The sequence below is a fragment of the Pristis pectinata genome, chromosome 6 (assembly GCF_009764475.1).
Source record: "Pristis pectinata isolate sPriPec2 chromosome 6, sPriPec2.1.pri, whole genome shotgun sequence".
Taxonomy (NCBI): Eukaryota; Metazoa; Chordata; class Chondrichthyes; order Rhinopristiformes; family Pristidae; genus Pristis; species Pristis pectinata.
Genome location: NC_067410.1, coordinates 76,822,131 through 76,847,280, shown reverse-complemented (window position 1 = coordinate 76,847,280; position 25,150 = coordinate 76,822,131). Strand labels below are relative to the sequence as shown.

At 39.9% G+C, this 25,150-nt stretch overlaps 1 protein-coding gene across 5 annotated transcripts in view; it reads right to left on the bottom strand.

Moving 5' to 3' along the window:
* The window catches only part of schip1 (schwannomin interacting protein 1), a 495,227-nt gene that overhangs the window by 34,611 nt on the left and 435,466 nt on the right, over positions 1 to 25,150 (bottom strand). For all 5 annotated transcript variants that reach the window (XM_052018692.1, XM_052018693.1, XM_052018696.1 and 2 more), the window contains 2 exons: positions 9,008 to 9,125; positions 3,647 to 3,844 (listed from right to left, as the gene is read on the bottom strand). In XM_052018692.1, the coding sequence (XP_051874652.1) occupies positions 3,647 to 3,844; positions 9,008 to 9,125 (316 nt within the window). The remainder of the gene's footprint in view (positions 1 to 3,646; positions 3,845 to 9,007; positions 9,126 to 25,150) is intronic.

Genomic DNA, 25,150 nt, shown 5'->3' with positions numbered 1-25,150 from the left:
TTGCATTTTAATGCCAGCATTGAAGAGCCTGATGTGTTCATTGGATCAAAAGGGGAAACAATTCACCCTTTGGCAAATTACAAAGATCCACGGAATCTGGGTCTGCATTGGCATCCGTTTGATAAAGATTTGAAAAAAAAATTGACAGTAAGAGTAATAAAATGGGCTATTAAAACATTACAAAAAAACCATAAATTGGCAAACGTACAGTACAATTTCCTTATTGGTACAACTTCTACTTGCTATAAAATTTTGAACTGAACCCATTCAAATATTCCTGCCTTAGCCATTTACGTAGATTAGGTTGTCTCCCCAGTGAAGCATTCCAATGGACAGTGTGCTGCAGAATAAGAATTGGACACAATTCTTCAGTCTCCAGTCTTTGAGGTGAGTATGTGTTGGGGAGGAACCCTATGCTGCAGGTATAAATGTTAAATATTTTCCACATTTCTCTGGATTTTTCAAATGTGGCAAAAATCTTAACTGGGTGCAAAAGCTTCTGAGCTTTGAAGTAGTCGCTGTGCCAGACCTGAAGCAGTGTTGGCCATCAAAGTAAAACTGGCATCCTTTGTGCTGCTCACTGCTACTACACAAATGTTGGCAATACATTTCTGTCATTTGCATATTATTATAACTCATCTGCCTAATTTGGGCAAACCTCCCAGTACTGTTGGGAGCATTGGCTCATATTGCATTTCCTACCTCAGCCTGCTGAGGAACTGGCAGAAATCAAGTGGAAAATCCAGGACCCCACCCCAAAATGTTTCATTCTGTTGTAACATGCAATGTTATTTAAACCAAAACATGTTTAGAGCTGAGCTAATGACTGTTTTAAGCACAATTGAGCTTCTATAATTGGACTGTGAACCTCCCACATAATCACATTTATGTCTCGGGGTAATTTTCAAGGAAAATATATATGGATGTTTGTTCTCAAATAGTGAGATAGACAGAGGAAATACTGCTTATTTATTCAATACCTGAGTCAGGATTTTTTAATATCTTTTCAAATTTTGAGCTTCACAGTTCCTTTAATGTTGAATAATCTGAATAAGATGATTCAATGAAGAGTCGTGTCTGCCTGCTTCAATGACCATTCAGATAAACTAAAGGGCCAGCATCAGCATTTTGTTATCATGGTTAATTTAGCAGAAGCATTTTCAGTTGATAACACAGCAGTTTAGGTCATATCAAGGAAAAGAGAAAGAGCCTGAAGTTGTATTTGGACATTCAGCTCATACACCAGTATGACATAGGAACGGCAGTATTTCAGGCAAATTAAATGCTGTTATGCGACTTTGGACATGCTGGATTATAACTAGATCAGAAGATAACATACAATGAAAGTGTAAAGTTGGATGGTTGTTAAAACAGCATTTTATAATTTGTGTCTAACATGTTACTGTCAAAAATTAACATTCTGTAACTTATCCTTTAAAACATAATTTGCCAAAGTTGTTGGTGAGGTTATTCAGTAACAAGGTGAATATTATGGAGGGAAAACTGGGCACCCAACTGCAGGTAAGAATACTTTTCACATTTTTAGTTTGAGTGGAACCTTTTAAGGAAAAAAGGTGGTCATCACTCATATACATCATAGAAATAAGGTTCCAAGGGGGGTTTTGCATGATGAATGATGATGTAGGAATGTTTCGGCTGGTGTAAAATTATGAATCGGCACAGTCACAAGCTAGTAGATCTGCTGCCACACAGTTCCAACAACCCAGGTTCAGTCCGGACCTTGGGTGCTGTCTGCTTGGAGTTTGCCTGTTCTTCTTGTGACCAAGTGGTTTTCCTCCCAGAGATGTGTGGGCTGGTAGATTAATTTGCCACTGTAAACTGCTCCTCATGTGTAGATGAGTGGTAGAATCTGGGGTTTGGAGGGGGGGGGGGGGGGGGGGGAAGAAGAGTTTATGTGAACATGGAGCTGATTAAAAAAAAGAGGGATTAAGCAAGCATTAGTGGGTGCTTGACTTGGTGGGCTGAAGGGCCTGTTTCTATCCTGTACACCTCGAGAAGAAGGGGGCTTGATTGCAGGATGAGGTATCAATTACACAAGAGAGGGATGTGGCAGAACGTGTCTCTGTGATGGTTGAGAGTCTTTGGAATTTTCTGCTCCACAAGAGTTGTGGAGGTTCAGTCACCAGGATGAGAGGGGAAAATCAAGGAATTATGGGATAAAGCAGGAAAGTGCATTTAAGGCTAAAGTTCAGATCACCCACAATCTTTGGAGCATATAAAGGGCCTGTGTCACCTACTCCTGCTTCAGTTTCTTATGTTCTTCTGAGAAAGTTTAAAGTTCAACATATGAAAATTTTAAGTTTAGTCAAGTTCATGTGTTTCACAAATGAAGTCAAGCAATATAAGCTGGAACACGCAAAACAAGAACAATTATAATAAATGAATATCAAGAACATAATGAAAGAGAGCCCAAAAATAATATTTTGAGGGAAAGAATTGTTCAATACAAATGACAGGTTTTAACTTTCATTCCCAGACTGTAGAGGAACAGGCAGAAACATGGGATAGAAGTGAATGATCAGCCATGATTGTGGTGAATGGTGGAGCAGGCCCTCATCTCCATGCCTGCTCCTAATTTTTAGGTTTCCATGTAACATAACCTCCAATTCGTTGGAATCAATTTGAGTTCATAGTCCTAAAGGAAAAAGAGTGCTGCTTTACGAAGAAAAGTCTGCACTTGGTGCTGTGATAAAGATGTCCCATTTTAGCACTTTAAAGAGTTACTTCAATCACTGCCCCAAAGGCTTTTAAAGTCAACTGATCTACAACCAGAATTTAACCTTTAATTAAGGAACATTTTGAAATTTGTAAGTCAATGGCAATTCTCATCATAGGAATCCATCTACTATGAAACTAACAATGATATCTTCTACAATGGTGCCTTTAAGATATCTTACTTTATCTTTAGCCATAGCTTCCCATCTACATAAATGACAAGACTCCCAAATGCATCTCCTCCATTTCCTGTACTTCTTTTGTACAACTACAAAAATGATCCAAGATTTAAAAGGCAAAAGCAAAAGGGTATAAACAGGGGAAGGACCCAAAACTGCAGTCACCATAAGATGTTTTGTCCAAGTACCAAGAGCAGTGCCTGGGAAGCTTCCTTTATTAATTTTTAAAAAATGACAACCATATATTAGATATGCATTCAGCATCAAATTTAACTTGCTTAGTGCTCTTGACTTTGAGGGGCAATCTCAGAATTAACTGAATAAAGCTTTAATACATTCTCTAAGGGATGTGGAAATTAAAAACCATTCCTCATGACACCAGACATTATTTAATTTCTGCAACTTTCCTGCATCATTGTGCAACTAAATTATGTCAAAACATGTTACTGTGATTGACAGGAAGTGTACAACCATAAATTCTTATATTACATAATTGTATTGAGATGGCAGAGAGAAAAGAACCATTCAGACACTTACTCCAAACACTGTCAGAATATGTATAGTTAGGTCAGTAGAGAGAAAAACTTTAAAGTAATAAAGTAACTGATAAAATTGCAGTGGAGGAGATTCTGTGTTGAAAGTGGCTTTTGTCTATATATATATAAAACTAAGATGAGTTACCATTAAGACCAAAACTTTTGCATTTGTACCGCACATTGAGAAAAACTTACCAGATCAGCCACTGGAGATTTCTTCCTGTTCTGCTTTTCTACTTCAACTTGCATCTTCGCCATTGGTTTTGCCATAGCAAGAGCCATTTTAGCTTCAGCTTGCAACTTTTTCTGCCTTGTAAGAAAATCCATATCGTCAAGCGACTCAGATTCTTCCTCAGTTGTGTCTCTGTCCGAGTACGAAGAGCTTTGCTTGCTCTGGGGAAAGAGATCATATTTTGTAATGTTTTTCTAAATGGAATATAGAACAGACGCTGCCATAAAACATAGGTTCTGTAATCATTCAAGACTATTATGGTAGTTTAATCCATCTTTCCTTTCTCAGAAAAGGCCCATTTTGTCACTGAGCATATGCTGTTTGAATTGTTGTTCAATTCAAATGTTGTTTGAATTGTTTTCTTCAGTGCTTATCCAGCTCCCTTTTGAATGGCAGAATTAAAATTATCTTCACTACTATCTCTGGTACTGCTCTCTTGATCCTAACTGCTTTTTGCATAAAAAGTCTTTTTCTCATATCATTTTTGGGCATTTTTGCCAAGCACCCTCATTCCATATACCTCTTGACCTTGAATAGTTCCCGTTGATGGAATGGTTATTTCTATCTACTTGGTCTACACAATTCATAATTTTAAATGCATTGGTATCTCACTTAGATCTCAGGATGTGTTCCTGGCAATGAGAATAAGTGATTTCATATGCAGAGACACATTACTGACAGCTGTGTTGTACAAACCCTGCCCTCCTCCCTGCTATTCTGCTGGGAATCCAGTTGAGGGTTCAGTCCTTTGCTGGCCCTCCCACTGCAATGAAATGATTAAAGTGACCCCAATGCCACATGGTTTTGGTGGAGTGTGAGCCAACAAGACAATGTGCAATGGCTGCCTCATGAGGGCTGGTGTTAGGTGGGTTGGGGTGAGTGGTACCACTGCACAGCACTGAGATGCAGGGACCTGGGCTGCAGCTCGGCCAACATGTGAGTGTGGGCCATTGCTGGGGACTGGCAGTACCAGCTCCAGATGTTGCCAGTTGACACTGGTCCTACAGACTCCCACATCTTCTCTTGTTGGATGTGATGGATGCTGCTATCTCCCCCCTCCCTTTGTTAGCTGTTCCCAGCCCAGAAATCTCTCTGTGGTAAACAAGCTCTAATGCCAGTGACCTCCGCTGAGCTTGCAGAGCCAGGTTCCTGTCACAGAAGTATGTTGCCTGAGGGGATGTCTTTTTTTTGAAGTACTGGGGATTATATACCTGTGCATGTTCCAACTCCAGGACCAAGACCTCTGCATCAAATCACCACACTGTGGAGAAACACTAAGGAATTATGGGGACCTCCATCAGATCCCTTCTCAATCTTCTTTGTTCAAAGAAGAACAAGCACAGCCTCTCCTCTATCCACTTAACAAAATACCTCATCCCTGTATTCTTATAAATTTCTCCTGGACCCTCTCTAAGGAATCTTTATGTTTTATTTTGCTTTGCCACATGTAATGTACTCCCAAACCTCTGTTTCAGTACCCTTTTAGAATTATGCCATATTATTTATATTGCCTCTCCCTGTTCTTCTGCCACTTTGGATTTTTCTGGATTAAATTTCACGTTTCCCATTCCACCTGTGTATCTGTATCCCCTTGAAGTCTGTCATGGTTCTTTGCTTCCAGGTTTTTTGTAATTTTGCACAAGTTAAATTTATTTTTGCTTGAAACTACCACATAATGGGCCTTGCTATTATTTCTCCTCAGACACTGCAGCTTCTGTTGCATTCGTTGAGAGTTATTATATGAACTTCTTCAAGGCCAATCCGAGCACAGTTTGATGCAATTACATAAGAACTGAGTCAATTATTAATACCCAATGGGTAATTTGTTCTTGACCTTTACAAGCAAGTTATTTCTACGTGAATCCGGGATTTACAATTAGTTACGAATTCAAAATCCAAATACAAAGAAAAATCAGACAACGTAATAAAAATAGTTCAATTTTCCCTGAAAGATTTAATGTGGAAATGGAAATGGTGTTACACCCTTGGAGGGAAACAGTGTAAACTCAGAGTTAACTAAAACACTATTAGATAAAAGGTGAGAATAAGAAGGCTTTTAAGGGCAGGAAATGGAATAATTTTTTTTAGGTGAGTTAGGTCAAGAATAGAGGTTAGGAAGTCATTGATAAGAATAACTGGGCAGAGTTTATTTCCGTTGTCCATGAGAATGGGTGATGAAAGAGGGAAGGATAGGAGATGGGTCATTGGGGTAGGCTGATGATACCACTTTGCATGCCATTCCTTTGATTAACTTTCCTTGTCCTTCATAGGATTCCCACACACAGCTTGATGAGGCCCTTGATAGGGTTCCTTCCATTCCCTACATGCCTACTTTCATCACTTCACCTTCGTCCCTTGCCATCCCACCCTTTTCCAGAGAACAAATCATCCTCCGCCATTTTTCGTACTTGCAACATAATCACCAAACACGTTTTACCGGCTTCACCACATCATTCTGAAGGGACCAGTTCCTTTTAGCACACTGGATCACTCCTCAAACATCCCCTTTCCAGAGCACATACTTAAGCAAGCAACATCTACCCTTCCCACCAGGCAGGGACTAAACCATTTCTTCCAAGTGGTGCATTGATATTTTTACACTTTGATTTACTTTCAACTGATGTATAATATTCAGTGCTCATGATGTGCTCTCTTTACAGTAAAGCAGACAAATGCTGCTTGGGTGTCCTTTTGTAGAATGTCTCCATGAAGGCAGAAAGCATGACCCTGAGCTTCCAGTGACCTGTCATTTTAATTCTCCGTTTCACCAACATTCTGATCTCTCCAACTTCATTTTTGTACACTGTTCCAACAAAGGTCAATTATAGCTTTTTCAACTAGGTACATATTCGAGCCTTCCAGATCCATCACTACATTCAACAATTTCAGATGATGATTCTGGTATTTCCCCCTGACATGCTGAGTGTTTCCAGCATTATCTATTTTCATGTTATGTTAGAAAATACCAAAGATTTGCAAACCTAGGAAGAAATTACTCTTCAACCCTGTGTTAAATGGATGAGCCCCAATTCTGAAACAATGCCCTTAGTTCCAGATTTCCCCATGAGGGGAAATATCTTCTCACCATCTATCTTGTCAAGCCCCCGTAGAATCTTTAATGTCTCATCACTTATTTTCCTTAACTCCAAAGAGCAGAGGCCCAAACTGCTCCATCTATCCCCACAGGACAACTCCATCATCCCAAGAATCAATTTAGTGAGCTCCCTCCTTTTCAGGTGTAATACCCCAGATGAAATCTCATCAACACCTATTTCCTACTTATATACTCCAGCCCCTTTGAAATAGTGGATCAATTAAGAGTTTTTCAACCTAAAAATGAGTCATTTATCTCTACTTTCTGATAGCCACTGCTCTATCAATTCTATTACAGAGCTCCCACTTTCTTTCCTCCCTGTCCCTCACCACTTCAATTAAAACTTACTATAATCTATCTAACCCTTTTCCAGTTCTGATTAAAGATCACAGTCCTGAAATGTTAACTTTTCTTTTGTTACAGATACTAACTGACTTGCTGAATATTTCATAGAACATAGAACAGTACAGCACAATACAGGCCCTTTGGCCCACAATGTTGTGCCAACCTTTAAACCTCGCCTAAGACTATCTAACCCCTTCCTCCCACATATCCCTTGACTTTAAATTCCTCCATATGCTTATCTAGTAATCTCTTGAATTTGACCAACGTACCTGCCTCCACCACCACCCCAGGCAGCGCATTCCATGCCCCAACCACTCTCTGGGTAAAAAACCTCCCTCTGATATCTCCCTTGAACTTCCCACCCATTACTTTAAAGCCATGCCCTCTTGTATTGAGCACTGGTGCCCTGGGAAAGAGGCACTGGATGTCTACTCTATCTATTCCTCTAAATATTTTGTACACCTCTATCATGTCTCCGCTCATCCTCCTTCTCTCCAAAGAGTAAAGCCCTAGCTTCCTTAGTCTCTCCTCATAATGCATACTCTAAACTAGGCAGCATCCTGGTAAATTTCCTCTGCACCTTTTCCAATGCTTCCACATCCTTCCTATAATGAGGCAACCAGAACTGGACACAATACTCTAAGTGTGGTCTAACTAGAGTTTTATAGAGCTGTATCATTACCTCGCGGCTCTTAAACTCGATCCCTCGACTTATGAAAGCTAACACCCCATAAGTTTCTTAACTACCCTATCCACCTGTGAGGCAACTTTCAGGGATCTGTGGATATGGACCCCCAGATCCCTCTGCTCCTCCACACTACCCAGAATCCTGCCATTAACTTTGTAGTCCACCTTGGAGTTTGTCCTTCCAAAGTGTACCACCTCACACTTCTCCAGATTGAACTCCATCTGCCACTTCTCAGCTCAGCCCTGCATCCTATCAGAGGATATCCAGCATTCTCTGTTTGTGCTTCAGATTTCTAGCATCTGCAGTATTTTATTTTTATGTTATTGGAAATATGACAGTTTGATCATTAATAGGGTGTGAAATGTAAAGCTTTGCTCTGGGTCAAACAACATTTTAAGGCTGAACTTGGGGGAGAGGGTGGTTGGATGGGGTGTGACTGAAAATGGAGGACTAATTTACTGTGGCGCCCAAAACAATGCTTTCATCAAGCAACACACACAAAATGCTGGGGGAACTCAGCAGGTCAGGCAGCATCTATGGAGGGAAATGAACAGTCAACATTTCGGGTCGAGACCCTTCATCAGGACTGGATTTCCTCCAGCATTTTGTGTGGGTTGTTCCAGATTTCCAGAATCTGCAGTCTCCCTTGTGTCAATAATGCTTTCATGTTCAATTGGAGGAATGGAGTCTATGTGTGAATGAGGAGAGTTTTGTGTGCATGCCGACAGAATCCAGCCTATGGAGCTGAACTCTGGAGGAGAAACTACAGAGGGATAATGATGTGTTTAAGTGTGTGATAAACAGGCAAGGTTGAAGGAAAAAAAGACAGGATTATGTAGTTTACCATCTTATTGAACATAGATTTTGCCAAGGGCACAGTCAGTCCATAGTGAAAGGTAGAAGGCATATTGAAGAAGCTGAAAATTAGGAGCTGTGATAGGCTAGCTTAGAAAAGAGATGTCAAAACTCAATGACCTTATAAAGGAATAAAAATAAATGGAGCAGTAGGTAGTTGGATAGTCAAGAATAGGCTTTTAGGGGTGGCGTTGAATAAGAATGGTAGGACCCAGAACCACAGAAGCCCTTCAAATGATCAGTAACCATCCAGGACAGGAAGTCACAAAAACATTTTTGATAATTATGAAGCAGGAACATTGGGATTACAACAGTAGGAGTACAACGTCTGGTAATACTTACCATTGGAGACAAAGGGGTGTCCAGGCTAGTTTCTGTCTTGCTGTCATCTGCATCACTGTCCTTGTCACTTCCATTGTCATTAACAAAACAGATCTGCAGATTCATGCCACTCTGAAGACTGCAACACAAAGAGTTTTATGCAATTTAGGAAAATGAATACAAGTAGGCAACAAGCAAGCAACAAGATTCTACCTGGAATCACAATGCAATAACAGAAAATGCTGTAAATACTCAACTGGTTAAGCAACATTTACGAAGAGAGAGACAGAGTTAATAGTTGAAGTTGATAAATTGTTGAATATTTATAGAATTTTATTTCAGATTTTAGCTTCTGCAATATTTTACTTCACAATTTCCAATGTTTGGTTCCATGTGGGAGCATACGCAGTGGGAGGAGTAACCACTTGGTTCCTCAAACCTGCTCTGTCATTTAATGTAACCATGGCATACTCCTCAACCCCAGTAACCTTCCACCCCCTTACAGATCATAAATCTATCTACTTCTGCCTTAAAAATATTCAAAGACTCGACCCAGTGGGAACAAAAAACTTCTCCCTCATAAATGGTCAACACCTCATTTTTAAATAGTGATCCCTGGTTTTCCCAGGAAGAAACATCTCGTCCACATCCACTTTCTCAAGACTCTTCAGGATCATGCATGCCTTTATCAAGTTCACTCTCACTCATCTAAACTTCAACGGGTACAAGCCTAGCCTGTCCAACATATCCTCATTGGATTACCTGCCCATTCAAGATGTTAGTCTAGTAGGCTTTCTCTTAACTGCTTCCAAAGCATATTAATATCCTATCCTATACAGAGTACACCGGCTCTGGCCTCACCAACGTCCTATAATTTTGTATTCAATTCTCCCTGCAATAAATGTTAGCTTTCCTAATGATCTGTTGTACTCACAAACAAGCCTTTTGGAAAATTTGCACAAGTGAACCCAGATCCCTCTTTATGTCAGAGCTCCTCAATCAGATAATATGCTTTGCACCCCCATTGTTTCCTGCCAACAAAGAAAATTTCACATTTTCCCTCATTATACTTCATTTGCCAGATATTTTCCACTCATTTTACCTACTCATATTAGTTTGAATTCCTCTTCACAAGTTCCCTTCCTATTTATCTTTGTACCACCAGCAAATTTAGCAGCCATACTGTACCTTTGGTGCCTTTAAGTAATTTATATACATTGCACAAAGCTGAGACTCAATGCCAATCTCTGTAGCACACCACTCATTACCTCTTAGTAATCAAAAGGATCCTTTATGCCCGCTCTCTCTTTCCTGTTAGCCAGCTAATCTTCTATCCACGCCAATATGTTACCTCCTATATGAGCTTTTTTTTCTGCCATTGATGTGGCACCTCTTCAGATGCCTTCTGGAAATAGATGTATAATACATCTATTGCTTTCCCTTTATCAACAGCACATGGTACTTCAAAGAACTCTAATAAATTGATCAAGCACGATTTCCCTTCCACAAAATCACATTGGCTTTGTTCAATTACTTTTATTTTTCTCTCAGTGCCCTGCTAATAATATCTTCAATAATCACAAGATCACAAGACAAAGGAGCAGAAGTAGGCCATTCGGCCCATTGAGTCTGCTCCATGAGCTAAACTAAAAACTATTCCTATCTAGCCCTGAATTCCGGCCTTATCCCCATATCCCTTGATACCATGACTAATTAGATACCTATCTATCTCCTCCTTAAACACCCCCAATGATTGGGCCTCCACAGCTGTACGTGGCAAAAGAATTCCATAATTTCACTACCCCCTGGCTAAAGAAATTTCTCATTTCTGTTTTAAACCGGTACCCTCTAATTCTAAGATCATGCCCTCTAGTCCTGGTCTCACCCACCAAGGGAAACAGCTTAACCTCATCTACTCTGTCCAGTCCTTTCAACATTCTAAATGTTTCTATGAGGTCCCCTCTCATTCTTCTGTACTCCAGTGAGTACAGTCCAAGAGCTGACAAACGCTCATCATAAGTAAGCCCTTTCATTCCGGGAATCATCCTCGTAAATCTCTTCTGAACTGTCTCCAACATCAGTACATCCTTCCTAAGATATGGGGCCCAAAACTGGGCACAGTATTCCAAATGAGGTCTCACCAGTGCTCCATAGAGCCTCATCAACACTTCCCTACCTTTATACACTGTACCTCTCGAAATGAATGCCAACATAGCATTCGCTTTCTCTACTGCCGATCCGACCTGGTGGTTGACCTTTAGGGTATCCTGCATGAGTACCCCCAAGCCCCTTTGTACTTCTGTACTTTGAATTTTCTCCCCATCTAGATAATAATCTGCCTGTTTATTTCTTCTTCCAAAGTGTACAACGGCACATTTCTCAACATTGAATCTCATCGGTCATTTCTTTGCCCATTCTCCTAAACTATCTAAGTCTCTCTACAACCTTCCTGTTTCCTCAATACTCCCTACTCCTCCACCTATCTTGGTGTCATCTGCAAACAGCCACAAAACCATTTACTCCATCATCGAAATCATTAATGTACAAAGTAAAAAGAAGCAGCCCCATCACCGACCCCTGCGGAACACCACTACTAACCAGTAGCCAACCAGAACAGGATCCCTTTATTCCCACCCTTTGCTTTCTGCCTACCAGCCAATGCTCCACCCATTCTAATATCCTACCTGCAATTCCATGAGCTCTCATCTTATTAATCAGCCTCTTGTGCGGTACCTTGTCGAAGGCCTTTTGAAAGTCTGAATACACAACATCCACAGCCTCTCCCTTATCCACCCTACCTGAGATTTCCTCAAAAAACTCCAATAGGTTGGATAATAGCTTCTAACATTTTTCTTTTGATAGATGCTAAGCTATCTGGTCTGTAGTTTCCTACTTTCTATCTCCCTTTTTGAATACATTTGCTATTCAATATTCAATACCTTCTATTGAACAATGAAGAGTTTATCAAGAGAATTACAACGTCAATAGCAACAGTATTTGGAAATATTCTTCCCACTACTTTAGGATACTTCAATCTGAAGTCTCCTTTTCAATTTGTACAGAATAATTTTGAGGCACAGGGAGATGAAATTCAACTTCAACAGGAGTGCAAAACAAACAGTAGTGGGTCAGGTCCCTGTTACATCCCTTATCTGATTGTGAAAAATAGTTCTATGCCCTTAACAAAGTTGAATTTCGTATAATTATTTCTTTGGATTTAACTTGCATTTAAAAAAGAAATTATATAGAAGGAAATGCAAATGCTTGACTAACAAAATGGCAGGTTTGCTTTGATCTGCTAACAGTTGATCACTGATTAATGTTAGATCTTTGGGAAGTAATATGGAGTAAACAAGTTAATTATTATAAACATTAGGTTGGTGTCCTCTTCAAGCAATACCATTGCAGGATATTCTTTATTTTGTTACTTTTAACCAATTTCCTAACAGTTATCATGGCTTTTTAGCATACTCGAGTTCAAAAATCTACCAACAGATCAGTTGCCATTGAATACAAACATGTTGATTGGTTTTTATCAACAAGATAACTGCTACTCAACAGAGAGAAATTGTAGACACAGGGGAATATTGTGGTTATTTATTTAAGATATTTTTAATTGTTATCTTCTTATGCAGAGCCTCCATTCTGAATTTCTTTTGGCAGTGTATTAAAACATTTTTGGCTTAATTTTAACTTACTCTGAAGTAAGTCTTATTATTGTAAATATTCAACACCATTAAAGAATTTCAGGTGGCAATTTGCTTCCACTGCCAGATATTATTTTTTGAACATTAATCTTATTTTAAAAACAGTTTTATTTTTAAGTATTTCAAGAACCAAGGGAATGTAGGAATCTAATTGTTATCTATGAATATTATTTCTTCAGCTTTGAGCTGAAAACTGCTACCTCTAATTTGAGCAATCTTTGAGCAATCAGAGCCACTTTCTTTGTGATTTCATGACAACATGTATATGAAGTGGAAAATAAAAATAAAAAGAATGCAATCACAAAGACGTGAGAAAGTGTGACTCCTTTTCATTTTTGTCTATAAACAACACAGAAGGCTAACTTGCATAAACTAAATTACTGCTGCAACTGTTGAAGTTTTGAAGAAATTAAATAATATCTTTATATCGAGTCAGAGAGTTATATTGCATGGAAACAGGAAACAGGCCCTTCGGCTCAACTCATCCATGCCAACCAAGATGCCTACTTGAGCCATTCCCATTTGCCCGCATTAGATCCAGATCCCTCGAAACCTTTCCTATCCATATACCTGTCCAAATGCCCTTTAAACATTTTGATTGTACCCACATATATAATAGCAACAAACCACAGGTCTCTTGGTAAAAAAAAAATCACACCGTTAATATATTTAGCACTTAAGGTTAATTAGAAAGACACAACTAGTGGCCATTACTCCAGTTTAGAATAATTTTGTGGCAAAATTCCATTAAAAAGAGTAATCAGTGGCACAGTTCATTATTAAATTTGAAGGATATCAATTGGATAGCAACCAAATGAGATACTTAAGCCAACATTATGACTGCATTTGCTTACATATTACAAGTACTAATATATCAAACACTCTAAGTAGCCTGCCATGATCTAGTTTCATTTATAAGTTTCCAAGCACAATTTAGTGTATTTTTTTTTACATTTTTCACTTTTTAAGAATTGTGCTATGTATGAACATTAGTGACAAAAATGCACATTTTCAACTTAACCAGTTCAGGATAGGGTTAGGGTTAACTGTTTTCAGGTAAGCCTGACACGCTTGATGATGGAGTTATAGAAAGACCTATCTGTAGGTACAACAAATCAGCTTTATGCACCATAGATGTATATAAAAAATAAGTTTGCCACCCACAACATATTGCAGTTGATACCTTTTGGAATTCTGAAAGCATCCCTCCACAATTCTCAGACCCTCAAAATCTCAATAGGTTCCCCTCATTCATTGTCCAACTCTACTTACCATAGAACCATACAGCACAAAACAGGCCCTTCGGCCCACCATGTTGTGCCGTCCATCAAACCACCCTCACACTATCTAACCCTTTCCTCCCACATATCCCTCTATCTCACATTCCTCCATGTGCCTATCCAACAAACTCTTGAACCTGTCCAATGTATCTGCCTCCACCACCACCCCAGGCAGTGCATTCCATGCACCAACCACTCTCTGGGTGAAAAACCTTCCCCTGACATCTCCCCTGAACCTCCCACCCATAACCTTAAGGCCATGCCCTCTCGTCCTGAGCATTGGTGCCCTGGGAAGGAGGCGCTGGCTGTCTACTCTATCTATTCCTCTCAATATTTTATATACCTCTATCATGTCTCCTCTCATCCTCCTCCTTTCCAGTGAATAAAGCCCTAGCACCTCAAGCCTGTGCTCATATTCCATACGCTCTAATCCAGGCAGCATCCTGGTAAATCTCCTCTGCACCCTCTCCAACGCCTCCACATCCTTCCTATAATGAGGCGACCAGAACTGAACACAGTACTCTAAGTGTGGTCTAACTAGAGTTTTGTAAAGCTACATCATCACTTCGCAGCTCTTAAACTCAATCCCACGACTTATGAAAGCTAACATCCCATAGGCCTTCTTAACTGCTCTATCCACCTGTGAGGCAACTTCCAGTGAACTGTGAATATGAACCCCCAGATCCCTCTGCTCCTCTACACTGCCAAGTACCTTGCCATTTACCTTGTACTCTGCCCTGGAGTTTGTCCTTCCAATGTGTACCACCTCACACTTCTCCGGATTGAACTCCATTTGCCACTTGTCAGCCCAGCTCTGCATCCTATCAATATCCTTCTGTAAGTTCCGACAGCCCTCCACACTATCCACAACACCGCCTATCTTAGTGTCGTCTGCAAACTTACTAACCCAGCCTTCCACTCCCTCATCTAAGTCATCTATAAATATTACAAAAAGTAGAGGTCCCAGAACCGATCCCTGCGGGACACCACTAGTCACTGCCCTCCAATCCGAGGGCACTCCTTCCACCACAACCCTCTGCTTTCTACAGACAAGCCAATTCCTAATCCACACAGCCAAGCTTCCCTGGATCCCTTGGCTTCTGACCTTCTGAAGAAGCCTACCATGAGGAACTTTATCAAACACCTTACTAAAATCCATATAGACCACATGCACCGCACTACCCTCATCAATCTTCCTCGTCACCTCCTCAAAGAACTCTATCAGGCTTGTGAGGCAAGATCTTCCCTTCACAAAGCCATGCTGGCTGTCCCTAATCAGTCCATGATTCTCCAGGTGTTCATAGATCCTATCCCTTAGAATCCTTTCTAACAGCTTACCCACCACAGACGTAAGGCTCACTGGTCTTTAATTCCCTGGACTATCCCTACTACCTTTTTTGAACAAGGGGACAACATTTGCAACCCTCCAATCCTCCGGCACCATCCCCGTGGACAACGAGGACTCAAAGATCCTTACCAGCGGTTCAACAATCTCCTCCCTTGCCTCCCGAAGCAGCCTGGGGAAAATCCTGTCAGGCCCCGGAGATTTATCCATCTGATATTATTTAACAACTTCAACACATCCTCTCTCTTGATATCTACAACCTCGAGAACATTACCCTTACCAGCACTCCCTTCCGCGTCATCAAGACCCCTCTCCTTGGTGAACACCAACGAGAAGTATTCATTGAGAACTTTTCCCACTTCCGCCGCCTCCAGGCACATTCTCCCACCTTTGTCTTTAATCAGACCTACCTTTACCCTAGCCATCCTCCTACCCTTCATGTACGTGAAAAAGGCCTTGGGATTTTCCTTAACCCTACAAGCCAACACCTTTTCATGTCCCCTTCTAGCTCTCCTCAGCCCTTTCTTAAGTTCCTTCCTCGCTACTCTATATTCCTCACGGGCCCTGTCTGAACCTTGCTGCTTATATATGTGTGCTACCTTCTTCTCCCTAACTAGTCATTCCACCTCTCTCGTCACCCACGGTTCCTTCACCCTGCCATTCCTTCTCTGCCTCACCAGGACATATTTATCCCTAACATCCTGCATAAGTTCCCTGAACATTGACCACATCTCCATGGTACATTTCCCTTCAAAAAGGACATCCCAATTTACACTCCCAAGTTCTCTCCTTATAGCCTCATAGTTCGCCCTTCCCCAATTAAATATCTTCTTGTCCTCTCTGCACCTGTCCCTGTCCATGACAATTCTAAAGGTTATGGAGCAATGGTCACTGTCCCCAAATCTCCCACCAATAGATCTTTCACCTGTCCCGGTTCATTTCCTAAAACTAGATCTAGCATGGCATTCCTTCTAGTCGGCCTGTCGACATACTGCGTCAGGAATCCCTCCTGGACACATTTAACAAATTCTGTCCCATCTAAACCTTTGGCACTAAGCAGGTTCCAGTCTATATTTGGGAAGTTGAAGTCTCCCATTATAACAACCCTGTTACTTTTGCTTCTCTCCAAATACTGCCTGCCAATCTGCTCCTCTATATCTCTACTGCTACCAGGGGGCCTATAGAATACTCCTAGTAGAGTAACTGCTTCTTCCTTGTTCCTTACTTCCACCCATATGGACTCTAGGGATGATCCTTCTACAACATCCATCCTTTCCACAGCCGTAACAGTGTTCCTGACCAGTATCACTACCCCTCCTCCTCTTCTCCCCCCTTCCCTATCCCTCCTAAAACATCGAAAACCAGGAATATTCAATATCCACTCCTGCCTTGACGTCAGCCACGTCTCAGTAATAGCCACAATATCATAGTCCCCCATACTTATCCAAGCCCTCAGTTCATCTCCCTTATTCCTGACACTTCTTGCATTTAAGTAAACACACTTCAGTCCATCTACCTTACCACTTTTATAGCCTGTATTCTGCTTCTCCTTCCCCAAAGCCTCTCTACCTGTTTGATCTAACTTTTCCCCATCCCCTTCTTCCTCTGACCTACTCCTCCGGTTCCCTTCCCCTTCACAAACTAGTTTAAACCCTCCCGAACCACCCTAGCAAACCTAACCGCAAGGATATTGGCCCCCTTCTGGTTCGGGTGTAACCTGTCCTCTCTGTATAGGTCCCACCTTCCCGAGAAGAGATCCCAATGATCCAGGAATCTAAAACCCTCCCTCCTGCACCAACTTATCAGCCATGCATTTATCTGCCACCTCCTCCTGTTCCTGCCTTCACTATCGCGTGGCACCGGCAGCAATCCCGAGATTGCTACCCTTGAGGTCCTGTTCCTCAGTCTTCTGCCTAGCTCCCTGAACTCGCTCTTCAGGACCTCATCCCCCTTCCTACCTATGTCGTTGGTGCCAACATGGACCACAACTTCTGGCTGCTCTCCCTCCCGCTCAAGAATCCTGTGGACCCGATCAGTGACATCCCGGACCCTGGCACCTGGGAGGCAACATACCATCCGGGATTCATGCTCACTGCCACAGAACCTCCTATCTGTTTCCCTGCTTACAACAACGCTCTCCACCCCAATGGTCTATGACCTGTTTCTCTCTGCTGGCAGCTTTGTGGAAGGCCTTGCTGCTGCAGACAAAACTTTGGGTCTTCTGCATGATAGAATTTTGATACCACAGGTCTCCATACATAACTGGCCTGCCACGATCTTACACTACCCCAATGTAATGCTACATTTTCATTGCTAAAGATATCAATCAAATGAGATTCTTAAACCAACACTGCAACTGTATTTGCTTACATATTTCAAGGTATCACTCAAAGTAACCTTCCAAGATCTATTTTTATTTGTAAATTTCCAATTACAGTTTTAATGAATTTTTTGAATATTTTTCACTTTATTTTTTAAAAACTGCCCACACAACTCAACAGTTATAACGTGGTTTTGTTTTCTCTCCATTTTGAAAAAAACTGTCTTGTGCACTGATATTTAAGTTTTTATGCTGTATAAAAATATGTTCTTGTGTATTTTAACTAACAATTCTAGAAACTAAGGTCTGTGTTTCTCAGACATCTCTTAAATGCTTGAGGAAGCTGTTTGTTGCCAATGCTTCCCAATCCTGCAAAAGCTAATTGTAATGAGATCATTTTAATCCTGAAAGTTGGCAAATCCAGAAACCCAAGCCACACTGAAAAAATTCTTTCATTTGCTGAATACATCAGCATGGTTCAGGAGAAAATAGTCTTAGCCTTAAAAGCAAAATTGACATGATAGCTGACATAGTATGCAAATTTAAGCCTAATTTGCAAGACAAAATTGCAAGAAAAGGCGAAAGCAAGGAGAGAAAAAACAAAATAACAAAAGAAACATTATTTCCATTATGCTCTAAAATGCTTCACGAACAATGAATTACTTTCTAAGTATTGCCATCTAGGCAAATATAGCAGTCAGTAACCAAATAAATTACTAGATAATCTATTTTGGTTGCTGGACTGCGGGATCAGTGGTGTTGTCCAGTAATAGCAGGTGACTCCATACTGTTGACTGAAGAGGCAGGGGAATTTTTTAGTTTAATTATACTCTTAATGAGGCAGATGAGACCCTAGTTTACCGTTTCATTTCCAGGGTGCCATCACTGATAGCAATACTGCACCAAAGAGTCACCGTGCATTATACTCATATTTGAAGGGGGGTCTGACTGAAATTCTTTTAATAATTCAATTCCACAGTTCAAAATGTTAAAGTTCATAGCAAAATACTAAGGAATACAGAATACTATCATCATGTATGAATTCGCCAAGTTAGAAATTAAGAATATTGGCTAATGACATCAGTTTTGTCCTCACAATATAGCTTTTTGCTACAGTTATTGTAAACGAGCAGTGACAATCTCATTGTGATTCCACAAAATTCACTGCATCATCCATCATTCACAAAGCAAACATGCTTGGCTGGAACAATGAAAAGGTCACATGATAAACAGCCATGGTTTGCCATTTCCCTGAATATTCACAAGAGTTAATGTTTTCATTATTATTGTTACTCACAAAATGCAGATACCGAAAGCTGTCAGAATTTTAGTAAGATTTACACAAATGTCCAACCTACACATAAAAGTTCAGCAAGAATATTCATACATTTAATGCATAAATGAAGTTGCTATTGTGTCAATCATCTCCAGTTTTGATTTACAACCTTATCATTACATGAGCAAATTCAGTATTAAATTGGATCCTAGTATTCCTACCAGATATCATGACATAAAATGTCAAATAAGAATTGATGGCTGAGATGTTATTAATTAAGTAGCAGATGCTTAATAGATCTAAATACTAATGTGTGTGTATCCACTATAGGGAAACATAGAAATATTAAGAATTATGTTGCACAGGATGATTCTCTAAAGACAGATAAACTGCAGCATGTTGAGTAACCTTCATGTACAAGTGCTGCAATAAATATCTGCAGATACCTGGATCGTTTCAAAACAGATGATATATTCTACTAGTACAACTATTTGGGGGGGGGGGGGGGGGGGGGGGGGGGTGGGGGGGGGGGTGGTGGCAGATGTGGGTGGGCAGAAGAATGGGAATAAGGGTGTTGATTGCTTTTAAGCCCATCAAGAAAGGGTGACATTCAATATTTCACCAAATTGCATTCACTCAAGTGGCAATCCTACCCCACAAGTACATAGAGATAGGTTTCAAAGGATTATGGTGACACTCTGATATTTTGCTACACAACTATTCAAACATCCTGATGGTTCAGCATCTGGCTCAACAGACGCTGATTCCCGCACTCCCTTTGATACATCAGGGCCCCAGTTTCCACGCTGCCTTTGACACACTGGTGTCTGAATTACTGGCTCCCTCTGGCATACCAGGGCGCTGGTTTCACACCTTCCCTCTAACAAACCGGCTCCACAGTTCCTGTGCTCCCTTGAGACTCTCCTGGTTCTGTTTCCTGTGCTCCCTTGAAACTTACTGGTGATTTGTTACCTGTGTTACCTTTAAAGTTACTGGACTCACTGGAAAATGCGTAACATCGCCAAAAAAAAGAATTAAGTGTGTTGGAATATTAATAAGAATAGCATCCGATAGTGTGGAAAATCCGCATCACCAAAATACTGAGCATTTTGGATTAAGAGTTTTACTACACACAGCTATCATGATGAAGTCAACTTTAATGACTTCTTTACTCTGAGAGAACATGAGGTAACCTCCAACTGAAGTGTAGAACAGGACGACCAAAAGAGGCCTTCAGCCCATCAAGTCTACACTTATCCTATACTTTTTCTTGCCCAATGGTACCGATTCATTCATCAATTTAAAGTAATATGTTCTCCTTTAAATTGAACAATACATGTGCTAATAAATTTGTTTCAAATTTGTTTTTATACATTTAAATAGTATTTAGCATTACAATGATTCTACACTTCTGCTCAAAGATGGTCAATGACCTTCATTAATAAAGTAGGAGCAGTCTGGAGATGACCTGGACAACAAATAACTTAGTGGAATTTATGGATACTAAACTGCAGAAGATTTCAGTTTTTTGACATTCAGCAAAACTATGAAAATAAATACTAACAGAGGCACTGTAGAACAACATACTGGAATCCTTGCACATTACACAAGAGAAAGATTCCTCATACCATGGAAAGCAACAATTCAGCAAGTCCTGAAAGAGTTATCCAGTTTAATCACAAAACCCAGCTTTTCCAATTTAACCCTGAAAATCAACACTTCATGTGTGCACCAAAGTGCCTTTTATGAGTTCTTGTGGAATTTGATTCAATCACCTCCTATCAATGTGCATTCCAGATCTTAAACTGCTGAAGAAAGTCTTGTTTCACATCAAGTGTTTTTGCCAATTATTTTATCTCTTACTTCCTCCGGGAAGTGATTGATAATAGCTTCTATTTGATTCAGTTCATCCTTCTCTGCACCAAGAGGAACAATTTTCTCTCCTTGTAATCCAAGTCCCTTGTCTCTGGTGTCATTCTGGTAATCCTCTGCACCTTCTCCAAAGCTTTGACAACTATAGATAAATATGGTGCCAAGAATTTTACACAGTGATCTAGCTGAGACCTAACCAGTGGTTAACATTTTAGCATGATTTTCTCCTTTTTACGTTCAATGCTTCTACTTACAAAGCTAAATAATCTCAACAGCTTCCATGCTGCCATTATCAATTTGCCTTGCCACCTTCAATATTTTTTTGTTGTGTAACAGCAAACCCTTTGCTCTTATACTTTTCTCTTGAGTCAGATTACACTTTCTCTCCACCACGTATTTTTCTCTGCAATTTTAGTAATGCACAATAAATTGCAATTACAACTATCTCCTTCCATTTCCTCCAAATGTTTGTTTCCATTTCCTACCATTGCCAAGTTTGTAACCTCCACATGCTTCAAAACTATGCTTCTTGTACTCATCCAGGTCATTTATACTTAAACAAAAAGGTCTTAATTTGAATCACTCCACACACCCAGCATTGCTGAAAAATGTGTTATTGTTCAGTTCCACAGTGATCCAGTATGTCAAAACCAAGGTTGCAACATAGGCTTTGTTACATACATCACAAAGCTCTTTCTCAAATGCCTTTTTAAAAATCAGTAGACTTAATGTGTCTTTACTGTTCCTCCCTATAACAATGGCAATGGAAGAAGGTACATTTATAATTGGTTTATGATTATGAGCCCAGTAATTCAGAAGGTACATTTATGATAACCTAGCACTTTAAGGATAAATCTCAGCCTTAAATCAACACTACACCCAGACCCCTACCAACACCACTAATAAAGACATACAAAGCAAAATGCCTGGTGCTCCTCATAAAGTTACTCGCCAAGGGGGTATATTTGATCTGCAGGCAAGGCACAATATGAAGTAAAGATGTGAGGGTATAGGCTACAGCTATCACCTTTTTAAACAAAGAATTCCACATTATTTTATGCTGCATTCACCTAAAGATGCAATTTCCAAGAATTTCATTAGTTTATATTGGTGAAGTTCTGAATCAAGACTATTTTGCCTCAGTACATTCAGTGAGTGTTCCAATGTTTATGATTGCACACGTCAGGTTCCACCTTGGATTGCATTTCCCTTGACTTGCACTAATGTCATGTTTTTGTTTATTTTGTCGTGTAGGTTATGGATAGTTTATGTAATTTATGTTTGTCATGTTTTTAATGTACTGTGCTGCTGCTGCAAAAAGCTAATTTTCATGGCACTTATACCCTGGGTATGTATGCCCATGACAGCGAACTTGAACTTGGTCAAGTCATCAACTTGGTTTTCAAACACTCCTACATTTTTCTGTTAAATCTCAAAAATCATCCAGCTGCAACTAACTTCTCAGTCACATTAAAATCTCCATAAATGACTTGCCTCATCATTGCCTTTTATTTGTAGTTGCCATTTTCAAACTCCACTGGAGCAGAGTACAATCTTAAGAAAAATGCTTACTGTAAAATGCTTGCTGTAAAATGGTTATAATTTTTTTTAAAAGGTTGGCCCTAGAAACTAAAAAATATAAATGGACACTGCACTATACATTTTTATCCATCAGACCCAACAACCAGCTGTTGATACTGGAGTGTTAGAAAGAAAATAATGCAAGGCACCAACTTGAACTACAGATTGCAGGCTGCTGCTAATTTTTTTAAAACCTCTCAGCCTTTAATAGTGTGGGTCTGCTGTGAGTTTGTTGATGTCACACAAAGGAAGGGAAAGAATAGCAAAGGTTTTAATATTTATTGGTTCCATTTAAAAATCTTTAATCCCTATGGCAATAAAGTGATTAAATTTTTGTCTAACGCTCCAGGAATATTGCAGATACGTCATTTGGAGCACACTGAACGCTAAAAATAAATTCTATGATATTTACCGGATAACAGAAGTGCCATTAAGTGTGAAGTGGTGGTGCTTTCATCCAAAGATCTTCAAGTTTATGATTCACCACACAACAAGCTGTCATTTTATGCATTACACATTGATGACTACTTCGCCATTGAAAGAGGATTCAAATAGGTACGATTGACCGAATTGGCTACGTGGTGACGGAATACAAATACGATCCACAGTTTCATGCAAATTTAAGAATTATAGAAAGGCTGAACAGGAGCAAAGACTTTCTGCTATGTGAGGGAGATGTGCACTTCCTGTGGTTTTCCTTTTCAGAGACAAGGGGTGTTAATGCACAGATACCCAATCATTTTCTGATGTGCAGGGTAGCATAATTGATACTCCAATAACCTCTAACATTATTGTTACTGGAACTTGATTTATGAAATTGGGACAGGAATTTTGAACACAATATACTTTCACCATTCTTAAACAATTAGACTCCAGTATAATAAATTAGATAAGCAACATCTAGTAAAATTAAGGTCACATTCCTTGCAGTTAGTTGTATTATTATCTATTATCAAGCTATAAAAAAAGGTTCCATCCACCACATATATGGTTGTGCAATCATCACAATGACTTCTTTTCCCAATGCTGTATCTCAAGAGTCCTTCACTCTTTCATTTACACAGTACTGCTTGCTAGTATCATCCAAAGACATTGGACTGATTTCCACATTTACGCTGATGACACTCATCCCTCTACAGCATTCCTGCTGTCAGACTGCTTTCGAATGAATCATAATTTCTTTCAGCTGAACGATAGGAAGGCTAAACCATTGGCCCTTGCCATCTGCTCTGTTGGATCAGGCAACTATTTTCAGAAGATGAGTCTTAATACATCATCAGAGTCCTACAGCACAGGAATGGGACCTTCAGTCCACCTTGTCCATGTAAGCATCAAGTACCTATTTATACTAATCCCATTGACCAGCAGTTGGTCCATGCCTTCAACACATTAGATTGTCTAGATACTTAAGTGTTGTGAGGGTACCTATCTCCACCGCCCATTATGGAAAACATGACAGTCTTGACCAGTTTTACGTAACTGAAAATAACCACAATCCAAACTCTTGCATTCAGTCCCCACCTCAACAATACCCCTTCACAATTCCACATCTTACCGTCCCGCAACCTCCCCCCCCCCCCACCCACCCCTGGACTTCAAAATGCCAATAGCAATTGTGGCAATATTCCAAAGATACCACCACACTTTGTGCATTTTGTCCAAATAACCCATTCCTTCTCATCAGATATCATTCTCCCAATGTCTACATGTTCCATTATCCTAAGGAATGTGGGTGGCGGGGGGCAATGGTAAAGGCGTGTCAGAGACCAAAAGAGTGGATACCTAAAATCCACATTCACACACCCTGAACCATTAGAATCAAATGTGCTTTCCATCCACAACCTTGGTGTCCCTATTAGCTGGTGGTGCAAGTCAAGTGTAATTAATAATCAAATTGAAGATAATCTGGTCTGTATAATATTATCAACTGGACACTGTTTTCACTCAATAGACCCTTTTGGGGTGGGCTTATTAACTGTATTTTAAGGACTTTGAAAAGCAAGGTCAGTATTGCATCAATGTACAGGCACCGATTTAACTGATTACATTCTAAGTTTGGTGAACCAGACATATCAGATGATCACAGGAAAATCGACATTTATTAAAGCTTATAATTTCTCAGTGGCACTTAATGATTTGCTTTGAAAGGGATAATTTTCTTAATATTATTGTTTTAACACCATAACACATTAATAAATTCAACAAATGGCGCTAACATTCTAGATACATCCTAATTTTAGTTCATTTGCAATTTACAGGAACTAGATAATTTATTTTCTGTCTGGGTTGTTGGATTACAAGAATTACTTTATCTTCAAAGAAAAACAAGCTGCTAATGACATACTATTCCCAATTCTGTAGAAGAAATCTTATCTTGTTTTCCATTATGGAATACATTAGAGGTGACTTAATACTAAAACCAAGTCTCCTCTATCTTGACTCTTCATTTTGGTATCCCCACAATGTGTCAAGAATCTCATTTCTAGAAGATACAATTATATCACTAGTAAATTATCCTCTCAATGGCTTCATCAGTATTGTAATCAAACTCCACTGCACAACCTTCTACTATAGCCTACTGCTAGTCTATTGTGCAATGTGCTTCTTCTCTTAATCTGTTCTCTCTCTAGTATTGAGATTTCTGAAAACCCATACTTGAAGTCATGCATTTACCATTTCCTGATTTACCTCATCCTATAAACTCTTACAACCTTTCAATTGTTGTTCTGCTACAATGATAGCACCTTTTCTTGTGAATTAGCAGGTTGCGGGTTTAAGCCTCT